General features: G+C 39.8%; 1 protein-coding gene across 4 annotated transcripts in view; it reads left to right on the top strand.

Moving 5' to 3' along the window:
- The window catches only part of SLC25A21 (solute carrier family 25 member 21), a 504,647-nt gene that overhangs the window by 482,624 nt on the left and 3,555 nt on the right, over positions 1-18,468 (top strand). For all 4 annotated transcript variants that reach the window (XM_043922333.1, XM_043922334.1, XM_043922335.1 and 1 more), the window contains exons 8-9: positions 16,357-16,538; positions 17,443-17,495. In XM_043922333.1, coding sequence (XP_043778268.1) covers positions 16,357-16,538; positions 17,443-17,495 — 235 coding nt within the window. The remainder of the gene's footprint in view (positions 1-16,356; positions 16,539-17,442; positions 17,496-18,468) is intronic.

The raw sequence follows: 18,468 nt of genomic DNA, 5'->3' as shown, positions 1-18,468 counted from the left end.
AAGGGAGGCAGTGGAAGCTACAGAGGATAGCTGGTCAGAATGTTTGAGTCACAGTGGTAAGGCAGCTGAGTCCCCTTCAGTGATTTAACTGAGGGGGCACGTCACGTTAGTGCATCTAAATGGGCATGGGAAAGTCTCATGTATAGAAGTCCCGAAGTAGAATCTCATGAAATAAACTTGGTTCAAAGACATCTTCTTGATCATGTGCCTAACTCCACCTCAAAGCATCTCAAGTGTGTCCTTGTCCTGACTTCTCAGCATTTGGAATTTTGTTTTGGGATCCTGGTTTATTAGTTTTCCTTGGTTTTCCTTTGGGTCAGTGCTTTTATTAAGGCAAAGAATAGAATACACAAAAACAGAAAAATCCTACTGGGTTCCCAAGGAAACATTAATACTTTCCTGCATTTTGTATGATAATACTCAGTGATATAACTGACTCTCAGAAGGTATTATCTCTCTATATTTATTTATTTATAGAGAGATACTTATAAATAATAGATATTAGAGATATGTATATATGTGTGTATATATATACATATACATATACATATATATATACACACACATATATATATGAAATAATGAAGTGATAACTGTTATTCTTAAACCCAAACCCATTTTGACATTGTATGTATTTTATAATTTTGGCTACGTGTGTAAGACCTTTACAATTATTTTACATATCACAACCCTTTAAAAAACAGTTATGTTAGGAGGGGAAAGGAATTTTCATGGCTATTTTCTGAATGGCTACATTCAGATGCTGAGTTAACAAGACTTTGATTTCATTCCAAAGCCCAGAGCCCTACAAGGATAGGATCTTGGGAATATTCCACATTCCTTAAAGAATGCTTATCTATTAAACCATCTCATTTTAGTGACCTTCTGTGGAGTGAGGAGCTAGCATTTCCCCAAATTATCTCACATGAAGAAAAAACAAACACTAATAGATTCTTCTGATAGCTGTGAATGGAAACAACTGTAACTTTTAATTAAGCTCCAATAGAGTTATTTTCACTGGGGGACAAGACAGCATGATACCATAACATCGAGGGAAAACATGTTTTTGTCAAAGTTTATGAACAAAACAACAAAAGTTTATGAACAAAACAACAAAAGAGAGCCAAGATTAGAGAAAATGAAAGGTGCAAATTAAGAGCTGACTTTAACTAGTTGACTTGGATCCACTGAAACTAACAATGTCTAACATGCAAATTTCTTCTTAAAAAAAAAAAAAGAAAGGCAGTTCACTCTCACTCAATCTGCCTTCTTGCTCAGTTACCAGGAGGCAACTGTGATTTCAACACACCACATCATTTTCATGACAACTGCAGCCGGCTGTGGGAAAGGCACTGCTAAGCTGCTATTATTTGCCTTGTGGTTGTGCAGGTGCTTAACCAGCGTGTGTAGGTACCTCCTCTGCAATTTGCCTCTGAGACCTTGGTTCTTTGTGTATTATGTCTTTACAGAGGAGAGATAGAGCATTTATTAAACACCTATGATGTGTCAGGTCCAGTGTACCTATAAAGGTGAATGTGACATGGCACAGCCCCTTCCTTTAAGAGGCTCTGGGCTTTGGAGTGAAATTTATTACCAGACTGGGTTTTCTGCTGTTTCTTTATATAAGGATACATCATGAGCTTATGTTTGTATTACCTCTTACTTGTGGCCTTGACAAATGAAGGACTTCATCACGATCGCCCTTCAACTATTGATGATGATGTGCTATGAGAGGGATGGAACTAAGCAGAAAATTAATGTGTACTGACAGTCCAGACTGACCATCTGTAAAATTATAGAAATAGATGGATTCTATTAAAATTGGTTTTGACCACATGTTTATATGTAATCTAATTACTAATGAATTGATTTATAAAAATGTTCGATTCTTTTTGAATTGCTCTTGTTATGATCATAACATTCACATCATCAAAAGTTTCCTTACCCACTGGGGGAGGAGGGAGGTGAGTAAAAGAGTTCTTCAAAGAAATACTTTGCGATACCCTGAAAATCATGTGACTCCTCGTAGGACTAGCATATTGTCTTTAATTTTCCTATCCAAAGCATTTTATAGCAGTCTCTTTTAGTCACTTCTAAACAGTAATTTTAGTTCTTCAAACGGCAAACCCAGCTTAGCAATTTTTGACAAGTAACATGAAATCCACTCTAGGATCATCCGAGGCCAAGCCTGAGCAGAGAACGGTCTGGTCGGTGTGCTCATTCTAAGGTTGTCTGTCTGAAGAAGCAGGGTATAGTGACTTTAAGCTGGGTCGTTGGGAACTCTGTAAAAATGACTCAAAGCTAAAATCAGGGAGGACCTCAGGTTTGGTGTGGTACCAGGAGGAATTAAAGGGTGAGTGAATTGCAGCAAATTTGGGTTGATTTGGGTTGATTTGGGTTGACGTGAGGTAGGAGGATTCTAAGAGTAGACTTGAATGTATATATTCATGCTGAGCTCCCTTAAATGAGAAGCCCATCACTGCAATTTGCTCAGCCTTGCCTTGTAGGAAGCAGCAGGCTTCCTGGCCAGTCTCCCTCACCATCCCTAGTTCTCACTAGCTAACAAATCCTGCTTTTCCCATCTTCCTTAACCCCCTCCATCTGGCATACCTCTGTGTGGAATGTCTTCTTGAAGATGCCAGACCCTAATCACAAAGGCCTGTGAGATGGGCGAAGGTTCTGTTTATCAAGCGAGCAGCCAGTTGGCCAGTCACTAACCAAGGCATCAGAGTCCCTGCCAGGGAAGGTAAAAAAGGAGGCACATGCTTCTGTTGATCAAGATATTTTTTGCCTCTCTGCATATTAACTCCTTAAGTGCCGTTGCTTTAAATTATTGGTGCAGTCTTTACTAGTGTATGTTTGGATTAGATGGTTAAATTAGTTACAAATAGGTAGTGTGTTGATTGTTAACTATTTTGAGTCTTATGTTCCCACTTGTTTGTGGAACATTACTGCCACCAATGTTTAGGGATCACTTATTAGTGCCTTTTGATGAGAGTGAAAGAGGAGAGTGGAAAAGCTGGCTTCAAACTCAGCATTCAAAAAACTAAGATCATGGCATCTGGTCCCATCACTTCATGGCAAATAGAAGGGGAAAAAATGGAAGCAGTGACAAATTTTATTTTCTTGGGCTCCAAGATCACTGCAGACGGTGACTGCACCCATGAAACTAAAAGACACTGCTCCTTGAAAGGAAAGTTATCACAAATCTAGACAGTGTATTAAAAAGCAGAGACATCACTTTGCCAACAATGGTCTGTATGGTCAAAGCTATGGTTTTTTCCAGTAGTCATATATGGATGTGAGAGTTGGACCATAAAGAAGGCTGAGTGCCAAAGAATTAATGCTTTTGAACTGTGGTGTTGAAGAAGACTCTTAAAGAGTCCCTTGGACTGCAAGGAGATCCAACCAGTCCATCCTAAAGCAGATCAGTCCTGGGTGTTCATTGGAAGGACTGATGCTGAAGTTGAAGCTCCAATACTTTGGCCACCTCATGCAAAGAGCCAACTCATTGGCAAAGACCCTGATGCTGGGAAAGACTGAAGGCAAAAAGAGAAGGGGATGGCAGAGGATGAGAAGGTTAGATAGCATCACTGACTCAATGGACATGAATTTGAGCAAACTCTGGGAGACAGTGGAGGACAGAGGAGCCTGGTGTGCTGCATTCCAGGGGTTGTAAAGAATCGGATATGAGCAACAACTAAACAACTAAAGTAGTGTCTCTTGTCAAGTTGTGGAGTCTATAAACAGTATGTCCTGTCAGGAAAATTCATTGATCTTCCCAAACAGAGGCTGGTAAACACATTTCTTTAACTCTGCACTTACTCCAAGATTGCAATGTGATGAAAACAGCCAGAGAGTTCTAATAAGAGACCTGAGTATAATTCCCAATTCTGATACTTACTAGTTAGCCATGTCTCTCTAACAAATTATACCTGTCTCTGTGTCTCAGTTTTCTTATTTGTGAAATGAAATGTTAACATCATGCTTAAAAGGTTTGCAGGGGAGTTAAATAATGTTTGAAAATTATGAATGTTGGACTTTGCATTGCTGTCACAAAATGAGGTCAATGCATATAATAACCACTAACATGTCAGGCTACTCAGCTCCAATTTAAAGTCCCATATTTTATGAGAAAATTAGAAAATATTTAGAGGAAAAGAATAAAACTCATCTGTAGATAGGGAAATAATACTACTACTCAAATACTTGAGAGGAAGTATAATTTTTAACCATGTGGAATAAAAGGTTATTGCAGTAATGGTTTTTAAGTCATGATGAATTACATTGAGAATGGTGACAGCCGATTGCCCTTGCAAGGGAGCAAAAAACTGGAGTAAAATAACTTAGGCATATGCATGAGGAATGTGGGTTAGGAACAAAGGAAGTTTACTGATTGATGACAGTTGGAACAAATTATGGAAGTTAGTTGAAAACATTGAATAACAGAATAGATTTTTTTATCAACATTAGTATCCATTTACACAATTAAGATATGATCCATCAAAAATATTTTACTTAGGCTAGGTGACCTGTTTTACCATAAATTTTTAAAAATTTATTATGGTAAAAACACCTGAGATCTACACACGACAAATTTTAAATGCTTAATTTATTATAGCTGTCTGTAGGTAGTGTTATACAGCAGATCTCTAGAGCTTATTCATCTTGCTTAGCTGAAATTTTATGCCTGTTGATTTGTAACTCATTTCCCCCTCCCACAACCCCTGGCAACCATTGTTCCACTCTTCGATTCTATGAATTTGACAATTTTAGGTATCTCATATAAGTGGAATCATGCAGTATTTGTCTGTGACTGGCTTATTTCACTTTACATGGTGCCCTCAAGGTTCATCCATGTTGTTATATATTGCAGAATTTCCTTCTTTGTAAAGATGAATAGTATTCCATTGTATATATATATATATATATACCACATTTTTAATCCATTCATCTGCCAATGTACATTTTGGTTGCATACATATCTTGGCTGTTGTGAATACTGCTATGATGAATTTGTTGTTGTTGTTTTGTCACAAGACATGTCTGATTCTTTTGCGACCCCATGGACTGTAGCCTGCCAGGCTTCTCTGTCCATGGGATTTCCCAGGCAAAAATATTGGAGTGGGTTGCCATTTCCTTCTCCAGGGGATCTTCCTGATTCAGGATCAAGCCCACATCTCCTGTATTGCAGGTGAATTCTTTACCACTGAGCCACCCAGGAAGCTCCAATGATGAATATAGGAGTGCTAATATTACTCTGAGATTTTGATTTCATTTTGTTTGGAGAAATACCAAGAAGTGGGGTTGCTGGATTATATAATACTTCTATTTCTAATTTTTGAGAAACTTCTATACTGATTTCTATAAAGCTTATATCATTTTGCATTCCTATCAACAGTGTACAAGTGTTCCAATGTTTCCACATTGGAGAGGTTGGTGAGGTTGTTGTCCTCACCAACACATGTCTTTCGTATTTTTTTATAGTAGCCATCCTCACACAAGTGAAATGAGATTTCACTGTGCTTTTGATTTACGTTTCCCAGATTGTCTACATTTCCCAGATTATTAATGACATTGAGCATTTCTTCCTATGCCTGCTGGCCATTTATAAGTCTTCTTTGGAAAATGTCTATTCAAGTCCTTTGCCCATCTTTAAATCAGCTTATTAGTTTTCTTGGTATTGAATTATAGGAGATCCTTATATATTTTAATAGTAACATCTCATCATATGTATGGTTTGCAAATATTTTCTCCCACTCCATAAGTTTTTATTTTACTCTTTTGTTTCCTTAGCTGTTCAGAAGTTTTTTGACATAGTCCCACATGTCTATGTGCTTTTGGTGTCATATTGATGAATCATTGCCAAGACCAATGGCCCCTTTCTTGAAGATTAGTTGACCATTTATAAGCATATAGCATACATGCTCAGGCTTCCCTGGTGGCTCAGACAGTAAAGAATCAGCCTGTGGTCCAGGAGACCCAGGTTCAATCCCTGGGTTGGTAAGATCCCTTGGAGAAAGGAATGGCTACCCACTCCAGTATTCTTGCCTAGAGAATTCCATGGACACAGGAGCCTGGCAGGGTCACAGAGAGTTGACACGACTGAGCGATTAACATTTGCACTTACACTTACTACATGCTTAGATTTGTTTCTGGACTGACTATTCTGTTTCATTGGTCTCTATGTCTGTCTTTGTGTCAGTACCATGCTGTCTTAATTAACTGTAGCTTTGCAATATATTTTGAAATAAGGAAATGTGTTCATCTTTTATTCATCTTTCTCAAGGTTGATTTGGCTACTTTTGGTCTTTTGTGATTCCATATGAGTTGTATTTTTTTTATTTCTATGAAAAATGCTATCGAAATATTTACAAGGAGAAATATCAATGACCTCAGATATGCAGATGACACCACACTTATGGCAGAAAGTGAAGAACTAAAGAGCCTCTTGATGAAAATGGAAGAAGAGAGTGAAAAAGTTGGTTTAATACTCAACATTCAGAAAACTAAGATCATGGCATCCAGTCCCATCACTTCATGGCAAATAGATAGGGAAACAGTGGAAACAGTGACAGACTTCATTTTTTGGCACCCCAAAATCACTGCAGATGGTGACTTCAGCCATGATATTAAAAGACGTTTGCTCCTTGGAAGAAAAGTTATGACCAACCTAGACAGCATATTAAAAAGCAGAGACATTACTTCTCCAACAAAGGTCCGTCTAGTCAAAGCTTTGGTTTTTCCAGTAGTCATGTATGGATGTAAGAGTTGGACTATAAAGAAAGCTGAGTGCTGAAGAATTGATGTTTTTGAACGGTGGTGTTGGAGAAGACTCTTGAGAGTCCCTTGGACAGCAAGGAGATCCAACCAATCCATTCTAAAGGAAATCAGTCCTGAATATTCATTGGAAGGACTGATGCTGAAGCTGACACTCCAATATTTTGGCCACCTGATGTGAAGAACTGACTCATTTGAAAAGACCCTCATTCTGGGAAAGATTGAAGGTGGGAGGAAAAGGGGACGACAGAGGATGAGATGGTTGGATGGCATCACCAACTCAATGGACGTGAGTTTGAGCAAACTCCGGGAGTTGGTGATGGACAGGGAGACCTGGCATGCTGCAATCCATGGGGTCCCAAAGAGTCGGACATGACTGAGCAACTGAACTGAACTGAACTGAACAGGAATTGCATTGAATCTGAAAATCATTTAGGGTAGTATGGAAATTTTAACAACGCTAAGTCTTCCAATACATGAACATGAACTGTCTTTGTGTTTGTCTTTTAAAATTCTTCACCAATGTTTTGTAGTTTTCAGTATACAGGTCTTTCATCTTCTTAGGTAAGTTTGTTGCTAAGTATTTTATTATTATTGGTGCTATTGTAAATGGGATTACTTTTCTAATTTCCTTTTCAGATAGTTCACTGTTAGTGTGTAGAAACATGAATGATTTTTATATGATTATTTGTATACTGCAGCTTTACTAATTTATTAGTTCTAAATGTTTGTTATGGAGTCTCTAGGTTTTCCTACAGTCGTGTTCAATTCTTTGACACCCCATGGACTGTAGCCTGCCAGGCTCCTCTGAACATGAAATTCTCCGGGCAAGAATATTGGAGTAGGTAGCCATTCCTTTCTCAAGGGGATCTTCCCAACCCAGGGATAGAACCTGGGTCTCCCACATAGTAGGCAGATTCTATACTGTCTGAACCACGAGGGAAGCCTTTCTACATATAAGACCATGTCATATATAACAGAGACAATTTTATTTCTTTAGACTTTGATGCCTCTTATTTTTGTTTTCTTGCATAATTGCTCTGACTAGGACTTCCATTACTATGTTACTATGATAAGAGCAGGCATCTTTGTCTTGTTACTTAGATCTTAGAGAAAAGGCTTTCAGTTTTTTACCAGTGAGTATGATGTTAGCTGTGGGTTTTACTTATGTTGGGACTTTATTACATTGAGGTACTTTCTTTCTGTTTCTATTTTCTTGAGAGTTTATCATGAAAACTTGCTTAATTTTATCAAGTGCATTTTCTACATGTATTGAGAGAATCGTGTGGTTTTTTTAATCCTTTATTCTCTTAATGTGCTTTATCATATTAATCAATTGTCATATGTTGAACCATCCTTTTATTCCAGGGATAAATCCCGCTTTGTCATAATGTATGATCCTTTTAACACACTGTTGGATTTGATTTCCTAGTGTTTTCTGAGAAATTTTACATCATATTCATTGGGGATCTTGTCCTATAGTTTTCTTGTCTTGTGGTGTCTTTGGCTTTGATATCAGGATAATGCTGGCCTCATAAAATGAGGTGGATGTGTTCCTTCCTCTTCAATTTTTTGTAAGAATTTAAGAAGCATTGGCAGTAATAGAAGAATTAATGTTTGGTAGAATTCACCAGTGAAACTATCTAGTCCTGGGCTTTCCTTTGTTGGGAGATTTTTGATTGTTAATGTAATTTCCATACTAGTTACGGTCTATTCAGACTTTTTACTTCGTTGTGATTTAGTCTTGATAGGTAGTTTATTTCATCCATTTCTTCTAGATTATCCAGTGTGTTCATATATAATTGTTCACAATAGCCTCTTATGATCCTTTCTAGTTCTGTGGCATTCGTTATAATGTCAGTTGTAATTTTTCTTCTTTCATTTTGGATTTTGAGTCTTCTCCCTTTTTTTCTTAATTAGTTTTGCTAAGGGTTTGTCAGCTTTATCTTTAAAAAACCCAACTCAATTTCATTTATTTTTTCTATTGTTTTTCGAATGTTTATTTCTGCTCTAATCTTAATATTTCCTTCCTCCTACTAACTTTGGACTTAGTGTTCCCTTTAGTTCCTTGAGCTATAAAATTAGATTGTTTGAGATCTTCCTTTTAAAAAAAATATAGGTGTTTATCACTGTGAACCTCCCTCTTAGTAGTCCTTTGCTGAATCTCATAAGTTTGGGTATGTTGTGTTTTCTTTTTCATTTGGCTTGAGGTATTTTCTAAATTTTCTATTTTGGGCTTTGTATAATAGTCTCCCACAATCTCTTAGACTAGCTTTACTCTTTTTCCTTCCTTTTTCATTTTGCTCCTCTGACTGAATTATTTCCAATAGTCTGTCTTTGTGTTTGCTGATTCCTTCTTCTGTTTGATCTAGTCTACTACCAAGTTCTTCTAGTGAATTTTTGATTTAATTATTGTGTTTTTCAACTCCATGATTTCTGTCTGGTAATTTTTTATATTTCCTATCTCTTCATTGAAATTCTCATTTTATTCACACGTGTTCCTTTGACCTCAGTGAGCATCTTTATGACAGTTTTTTTGAATTCTGTGTCAGGTAAATCATGTAATTCTCTTTCCTTATAGTCAGTTTCTGGAGCTGTATCATGTTTCTTAATTTGGAACATCTTTGCCTGATTGTTCATTTTCCTTAACTCTCTTTTGTTGGTATCTGTGCATTAGACAAGGCAGTCTTCATAGACTAGCTTCAAACAGGAGAAGTGAAAGTCACTCAGCTGTGTCCGACTCTTTGCGACCCCATGGACTATATAGTCCATGGAACTCTCCAGGCCAGAATACTGGAGTGGGTAGCTTTTCCCTTCTCCAGGGGATCTTCCCAATCCAGGGATCGAACCCAGGTCTCCGGCATTGTGGACAGATTCTTTACCAGCTGAGCTACAAGGGAAGCCCTCATGCAGGAGAAAGTTAGAAAGTTAGTTAAGTTGCTCAGTCGTGTCCTACTCTTTGCGACCCCATGGACTATAGCCCACCAGGCTCTTCCATCCATGGGATTCTCCAGGCAAGAATACTGCAGTGAGTTGCCATTTCCTTCTCCATTTCCTTCTCTATGCAGGAGAAGACCCCCTCCAATTCAGACTGGCTAGAGATTCTGGGGACCTATACTAACTCTTTCCTTCCTCAGGAAGAAGCAGGCAGCTGTCATTTTTGTCTTCTTACTCTGTACTGAGCAAAAGGAGAGAGATGGCCTCTAGCAGTCCAACCCTTCATCTCAGCTCTCCCCAAGGTGGCTAGACTCTACTGGAGCCATCAGAACTCCCAGATAAGCAAGGAATATACCAGTTCTTTATACCAGTTCTTCTTCTCTATACCAGTTCTTCTCGTTCAGCCCCAGAGAAGGTGGACATGCAAATTAATCCCTTCCCTCCCCTAGGAGAAGCAGGAAGTTAGGGAGTCTTCCTGATTATATGGCAATACACTAGGGGCAGGGACTCTGGTGGGAGGGTGTGCTGAATCTCCCTACTGAATTCTATAAGTCTGCTCATGTGGACCCAGGGTACAGGAATTTTCAACTAATTTCTAGATTTCTCACGCAGAGAATCTGTCCATGAATTGTTGGGTTTGTGTGAGAAAGGAAAATTCAAGTCTTCCTGCTCTGCCACCTTGCTGATGTCACTCTTTAGGTTAGGGGACATTCTGAATTCACTTCCAGTCTTGTGATTTTATTTTCCACCACTTAAATCTTTCTTTGACTGAGAGGTGATCTCCTTGACTATTGAAGTGGAGTACAGTCCTGAGAGGCAAGTGTATGTCTCTAATTCTGCTGGTTGATATCTGGCAATCTCAGAGCTTCTCAGTATTTTGACTTCTTCACTTCCAAATAATAGAATCATGGCTCTTTTTTGGTTAATTCAAAATTATATTCATTAGTAAGATAGTTTCTGTAAGCTTCAGATGCCTCATCTACTCAGCAATGTTGTGAGGCTTAAATATACAGAAAGTGCTTAACACAGTGCCTAGCAGATTGTGTGTTATCATTATCATCATCAGCTTTTTCAATTTTTAATAAAATAAACTAAAAGGGCAAAATGACATCCCAAGTAATATGATAATCAAGCCAGAAGGCTAGGCATTCAGCTAATGCACAGCAACTTGTAACGTACAATAAGTGTAGGTTGGATGAGTATACAACAAATGAATGGTGAATGTGAGGCAATATAACATAGTGAATGAATTGTAATAAAATGTAATGGTTGGAAGTCTGAAGAACCTGAGTGCAAATCCAAGCTCAACCTCTTATAAGCAATGCGGTCTTGATCAACTTGTTTAATTCTTTAAGTTTCATGTCTTTATTTATAAAAAGGGGTTATGTACCTAATTCATAGGGTTCTTATATATGCTTTATACATGTTTTCTGCATATAAACTTGTCTAGAAATAAGTAACTATTATTAACAGTACCATTAATTCTGTTAGTGAAAGTTATGAAAAATAGCACAAATATCATAAGGTATATTATTTTATTACTTCTGTTTATTTTTACTATTTTATTGTTATTTCCTGTTGTGGTTATTGACAAGAATGATTTACTGATTGCCAGTACAGAATGACCCATTCAAACTATGTCATAGGTTTCACTCAGACTGAACAACCTCACAGATATGCATTCTCGCTTTGGATGGAGCTGGGGTAGGAAAAGGTGAACAGAGTTAACAGTGTTGCATTCAGTTATGCAGCCTTAAAGAAACAAAGACCTGTTTCCACCAAAGAAGGCTTTAAAATGCTCCGCAGTACGTCTAGGTCCCTTTAGAGCATCACTTACCTAGCCAGGCTTCCCTGGTAGCTCAGCTGGTAAAGAATCTGCCCGCAATGCAGGAGACCCCAGTTCGATTCCTGGGTCAGGAAGATACCCTGGAGAAGGGATAGGCTACACACTCCAGTATTCTTGGGCTTCCCTGGTGGCTCAGCTGGTAAAGAGTTCACCTGTAATGAGGGAGACCGGGGTTCCATCCCTGAGTTGGGAAGATCCCCTGGAGAAGGAAATGGCTACCCACTCCAATATTCTGGCCTGGAGAATACCATGGACTGTATAGTCCGTGGGGTCACAGAGTCATACACAACTGAGCGACTTTCGTTTTCTTTAACTTTATCTAGCCAAGGATCCAAAAAAAAGAACCATAAGCTTCAGTTAATCAGTGGTTCTCAGACTTACGCATCCATAAGAATAATTTGGAAAATTTGTTTAAATAGATTGTTGTGCTTCATCCCTAGAGTTTTAGGTACTATAGTCCTGGTAAAGCCCAAATTTTCATTTCTAGTAAGTTCCCACATGATACTGATGGTGATGGTTCAAGGACTACACTGTGAGAACCATTGAGTTCACCGATACAGTTGAGGTATGAGTAACCCGACTCCAGAGTAGGAATATTTGCAGAAATATTTTCACTACAGTGAATTGCCTGATAACTCCCATGAAAATGAGGGCTTCCTGTTTTCAACCCCAGTGTTTTTAACACTGCATTGTCCTCTTCTTACTTTATAAATTTATTAGTAGGAAAAATGATTTGATGAAGTTGCTTTTAACTTTCATGAGCCTGATAAAATCTATTGAAACTTTCTCCAGAAAAACCCAAATACACATACACAGAGCATTGCTTGTAATTTCAGGCAGTTCTCAGGTACCTCCCCCACACAGCCCACCTACCAACCCATAAGAGTATCAGGAGAAAAACTGTCCCCTTAAGGCAAAGTCTTGGGTTCACTTGGATGTAACAAAAAGTTTCTTCTTATACTTGGATTTGCACTCAAGTTCTTCTTATACTTCTTCTATACCTTTCAGTTCACACATTTGTAAAATAAAAGTAAAAATAATAGTCCTTACCTCAAAGAGTGATTAATTGATATAGCACACTGAAGAACCTAATTTGAAAACCAAAACCACTAAATATTACCTTTTGCCCTCTCTTTCTAGTCCTGCTACAACAATCCTCATTCTTGAGGCAAGTGGATGCCTCTCCCCACTAGGGGAAAGATCAGGAAGTATAAGAAAGAAGAGCCCAAAGAGTAATATTTCAAGACTTTACTCTATGCTCATTGCATTCTTTTGCTAAAATCTGGTCACAGGTTGCCATATCATGGTTCTCTCCGTGAGTCACTGAGTCATGGGGTCTGGCAAGCCCAGGCCTGGCTCTGTGACCTGAGAGTCTCAATTCATTTGCCTGGAAATACTCCACTTTGCAAATGTCCAATGCCTTGTCATGTCCCCATGTTAATGCTTCCTGGCAGAAAGACAGAAACATGAAGTCCTAGTAGGAGCTCATTTCCAGGGTAGAAGATACCGAGCTTTGAGAAATAGTGATTAAGAGTAAATCCTGACCCTCACTGTTTCTACAAAATAATAATAAGAAGAAGTGCAGTGATAAGCTAATCAGCAGACATTTGTTTAGTACTTACAGTGCAGTAGATGACACAAAGAGGAGTAATATATGCTCCTCAGCATACATGCTGTGTCAGCTCACAGTCCAACAGGGAAGATGGATACGAGCAAAAACAAACCAGACACAAAGAGAAGTGTAGCAAGAACAATGATCGCGACAGTGCTTCAGGAGCACAGGAGAGGGAGAAGTCAGTTTCAATGGTGATCCATAGACGTCTCTTGGGCAAGCTGGGATTTAAGCTGGACTGTAAAGAGTGGCGCTGCTGTCCATGAAGATGATAGTGAATGGTATTCTAGGCTGTGTGAGTTGTTTGAAAGAAGATGTGGAGTTAGAAAAGTATTTGGTAGAAAATCTGCATGATTATAATTAAGATTTAACCAGCCTGACTATAGTATGCGTTGGGCATAGAGGTGTAGAATTTGAGGCTCGAAAGTTTAAGTTGGAAGCATATCGTGGGAAAGAAAGCAAAGGCCAACAAGGAGTTTTGACCTTACTCTCCATGGAGTGGGGAAGGGTTGAGGGCCTTTGAGTAGGGAGGCAGATCTGTTTTTATAAAAAGAGAACCCTGGTGCCACTGTGAAGAACAGGTGACAGAGGCAAGAAGAAAGCAAGACCTAGAAAGTCACAGGTGTGAGCCAAAGCCAGAGAAGTGAGAGTAGCCAGAGGGGATGAAGGGGAGGGACATTTGAGGGGCTGCATTCATCCAAGGATGGCTGCGACATGCAGCAAATAAAGCAGAGGGGAGCTGGCCAGGCTCTCCTTGGCGCACCTAATTCCCAGCCGGGTTGCTGCCTCTTGCAGACCATAGGCTCAGAGGAAGAGGCTGAGAGGGGCCCAGAGGGCTTTTGTGAGGGGCACCTCTTGGCTATCCCCAAAGACTTTTCTCCTCCCTAGAATGTCCAGAGGGGTAGCAATTGGCCATCTGCTTTGCCCGTGTGGAATATCAATCAAAATCAATGGTTCTCAGATATGGGCCCTCTGTCTGGCCAGGTGAGAAGTCCTAAAGTTCTTTTAAGTCAACGTTCAGGCACTTTCCCAGGTGATTCTGATCTGGGAATCTAAGGTGGGTATGAGGTAGGGCTGTGCATCCATATTTTGTAAAGCTCCCAGGTGACTCTGATGCACAGATGAATTTGGGAACTAGTGTGGGACCTTACTGCTGAGCTGAGAAATGTGTAGAAACCATGGGTTCAATGTAAGCTTGTGCTAGTGAACACTATGATGGCTTGAAGACCTTAGTATTTGGTCCCCAACACTGTCTCAAACATAATGACCCTCGTTGAGTGTCTTAGCCACCCCTCCCTCCTCAACTCCAATCCTCAGCAAACACATCAGGAGTGGGGGAGAGCTGTGTGCTTGACAGGGTCCCCTGAATGTCCCCAAAGGTCTGTGTGCATACAAGTCATCACTTTCACCCTTGTCCTTGGCCATGTCACAGGAGCACCATGAGGGTCTCATTACAGGTGTTTTGAGACTTTAGAAAACAGGCTACATAAAAATACTATCCATTTTCTGCCAGGCTCATACAATATTCATAGCACTTTTATTAGTGTTGTTTTTATTTTTCAGAGAAACCATACAGCACAAGAGTAGGGTAGGTGTTAAACATATCCCTTCTGTCTGCTGGGCTCCATGGGATGCAGTGGCCAGCGCATGGTCAGACACCCAGAACTGGCCCTGAATCCACCACCCTCCTGAGCTCCAGTTTTGCTCCTGTGCCAGCATGGAGGAGGGTAACATAAAGGCATTTTTCTCTCCTTGTAAAAGAGAAGAAAATGGGGGAGGGGGAATTATTTAAACACACCTCACTCATACTGCAATCACAGCATTGTTTTTCCTGTTGAAACACCCTGTTGGTTTTTAAATCCCTTTAAACCTACTCGGCACCTGTATGGCCCAGATCCAAGAATTATTATCGAACCCCTCGCTTTTTATATTTAAACACATAGGAGTTTCTGTGATGGTATCTGGCTCTTGGTTTCATTGAAAATTTCAGAGTTTCCAGAATTTTTCTTCTTCCATCAAAGTTAGAAGCATGCAATTCTAAGACCTGATTTTTTTTTTTAATTAAGCAGAGAATGGTTCCCCCCTTAAGTTCTCCTGCTAGATAAAATAGCATCACGGCACGACCCGGTGTTGTTCCTCTCTGAAGACCTTTCTGAAGTACTAACCAAAAGAGAGGGCAGGGGGAGGATGGGGGAGGTCTCTGTCAGCAACTTACGGTGTGTGAGATGAACTTTCTTTTGGGTAAGGACTGAGGTTGAGAGCAAAATGAGAACTTCCCGGCAAATTCATTATAACACAGTATAATGTGAGCTCGCTGGGCACAAAAATAGGCTGAAGGAAAGCAACTTCAACATCAGACCTAATTAAATACTTTGATGTCAGAAAGCAGAGCAGGCAGGGGTGGAAAATCAAATCAGACCAAAGTGAAGGACCTAAATTCAAATGGAAAGAAGAAATATTTCTCCCCCTCTCTCTCTCTCTTCTTTTCTTCCTTTGCCATGAAGGAAGAATACGATTGAGGAACAATGGGCTATAAATTCTTCAGCCAATTAGTCCAGTGACTTACTACTGTTTCTAGTGCACAGAATGTCACAGGCTATTTTGCAGCCTCCCCAAGTTGGTTTGTTAATAACAGGAAGCTAGCACTTCTCAGTACAGTGGATCAGCTACACGTGAAAATAAATGCAAAAAACCTGGAGGGGAATAGCAGCAGACCGAGAGTAGCCTTGATTTAATTTAACATTTGGGGGTCCACACACAAATGAGCATTTTAGTAGGCTTCATGGTGGAAGTTGCTGTCATTTGTAAAATATTCTGGCCAATTAGCTAATAGTGTGCTTGGATTTCTCCTGTTTTGATACAGTAATACTAAGTACATTGTGAAGCCCAATTATACAAATCATCCCCATATGCCATACCAGTCTTTCTTTATGAACTGTGTTTATAAATCCTGTGTGAGGAAATGTGTACTTCAGCAATTTAGACCATGTGTAAAAACATAGCCAATGGGATTGTCAAGAAAACAAGTTCCAGCCTAGGAAATCCTAATGTGTTCCGCTGGAATAACAGGAGGGTGCCAGGCAGCGCAATGCTCTGCTTAAATACATATTGCTTTATCGTGTTTAACCGATTTAGGGGCTTCCGCTTCCCTTTCTGTTATTTTATTCTTCTTTTCTTTTAGGATCCAACCTTGGAGTTTTTGAGAAAATTTGGGATTGGTCTTCTCTCAGGCACAATAGCCTCAGTCATTAACATCCCTTTTGATGTTGCCAAAAGTCGGATTCAAGGGCCTCAGCCAGTTCCTGGAGAGATCAAGTACAGAACCTGTTTTAAAACAATGGCCACGGTCTATCAGGAAGAAGGGTAACACACTCTTATTTTAATAAATGAGCAAGACTAAAGCATTGCTAAAGCCGTATTATACTTCTATTTTGATGAGGGCCATTAAGCCCTCCTCCATTGGGTCTGTGTCTGAGAAGCTTTAGGGAATAGATCAGGAACTTTGTGAGATAACACAGGAATGAGATGTTGCCAAAAACCTTCTTACACCAAGAAACATGAGCCACGATCATTCAGTATGCAGTATGTTTGTCCGAGGATGCCAAGGTGAACTTTCCGCTTGACAGTTTGCATAATACGCTATTGCATATAATATGCCTTGTTCCCACATGGGCAGGAAAGCGAGTGTCCTCTGACTATAAACCTAATCAAAATGTCACCTAATTATATTATCCTGGGAAAGTTAAACATGATAGTTCTATGAAAGTAGTTTCCTTTTAAAGTATGTGCCTTTTTCTGCTGGTCTTTTTTACTTTTTTAAGTCTTGTTTTTGTCTTTCTGCCCCTCCTAACCAGGTCTCATTCTCAAGTAGGCAAGTAATGTTTTATGATTTTGATCTAAACTGCATCATATTTCTTTTTGTGAAGACTAAGTCTTTTAAACTCAATTACAAGAGTCATTTTGTCCATATACACAGCTGTCTTAAAAGTAAGGCCTGTCTTGAACACAAAAACTATCTCGCTGATGAAAGTCCTATTTCTGATGGGACAAGATCAGCATAGCTTGAGTAATAAAGAATTAACTCTTTCCTCTCATCCAATTTGCTGCAGGGAATACTTGGCCAGATACTATCTGTTTGGGGATTTGAAAATTTTTTTCAAATGACTTGTTTGGGTAAATACTGGGTCAACATCTCTATAAAGCTGAGATGCAAATCCATTGCATGTTCAGAATAAGAATGTTTGTGCTCTTTCTCTCCCGGTTCTAGCATTTTAGCTTTGTATAAAGGCCTGCTTCCCAAGATTATGAGGCTTGGACCAGGTAATTATGTTTTCATTACTTATATCCTTCCTTCCTTATTGTTCTAGTATCTTTCTCATTCTTATTTGTGTCCATCGGAGAAGGCAATGGCACCCCACTCCAGTACTCTTGCCTGGAGAATCCCATGGACAGAGGAGCCTGGTAGGCTGCAGTCCATGGGGTCGTGAAGAGTCAGACATGACTGAGGGACTTCACTTTCACTTTTCATTTTTATGCATTCGAGAAGGAAATGGCAACCTACTCCAGTGTTCTTGCCTGGAGAATCCCAGGGATGGGGTCGCACAGAGTCGGACACGACTGAAGTGACTTAGCAGTAGCAGCAGTAATACAATAAAAGTTGGTCACACTGTGAAACATGGAAACCTTAAGAATAAAAAGTTGTGTAGCAGTAAGACACTAAGGGAGTCCATTAGATGCGTTGTACTTTTGTTTATAAAGTATTATTTACGGCCTTGCTAGAGGCTGATAGAAGCCAAAGCCCAGCTTAAGTCAATAGGAAAGGATCCACAGTCACTTGGAGTTTGAGTGGCTTCTGGCTAAAGGGGAGGATTTTCATTGAGTAAGGGACCAGCCCAAAAAACCTCTCTCTGGTTCTAGTTCGTTCTTGCTCCTGCCTCAACTTCGCTTGACTGAGAGAAAAGCAGGAGGACTACTCCATGAACAGCCGGCCACATCTCTGCACAGTCGCCTCTGGGGAGGGGGGCGGGGAAGCTGCAGCCTGGCTCTCGCCTTCCTGGCTCCTGTCAGCGTGATGGCGGAGGGGATTGGCTCGGGGCCTTACCTCAGGATGCCAGCCCACAAAAAGCCGGCTGCCATTCCCACAGGGAGAGTCAGCTGCCTCTATGTAAATAGATAAGAAAGCAACTGCTGCAGACTCTACCACCTGGGCAAATAGTCTTGGATTATAAGCAACCTTGTGAATAAGTACAGAAGTATGCACTAGGCCACACAGATTTTTTTTACCAGGCCACAC

Source organism: Cervus elaphus, chromosome 13, assembly GCF_910594005.1.
Source record: "Cervus elaphus chromosome 13, mCerEla1.1, whole genome shotgun sequence".
Lineage (NCBI taxonomy): Eukaryota > Metazoa > Chordata > Mammalia > Artiodactyla > Cervidae > Cervus > Cervus elaphus.
The sequence above is the reverse complement of the archived record's forward strand: the minus strand, read 5'-3'. Positions and strand labels throughout refer to the sequence as shown.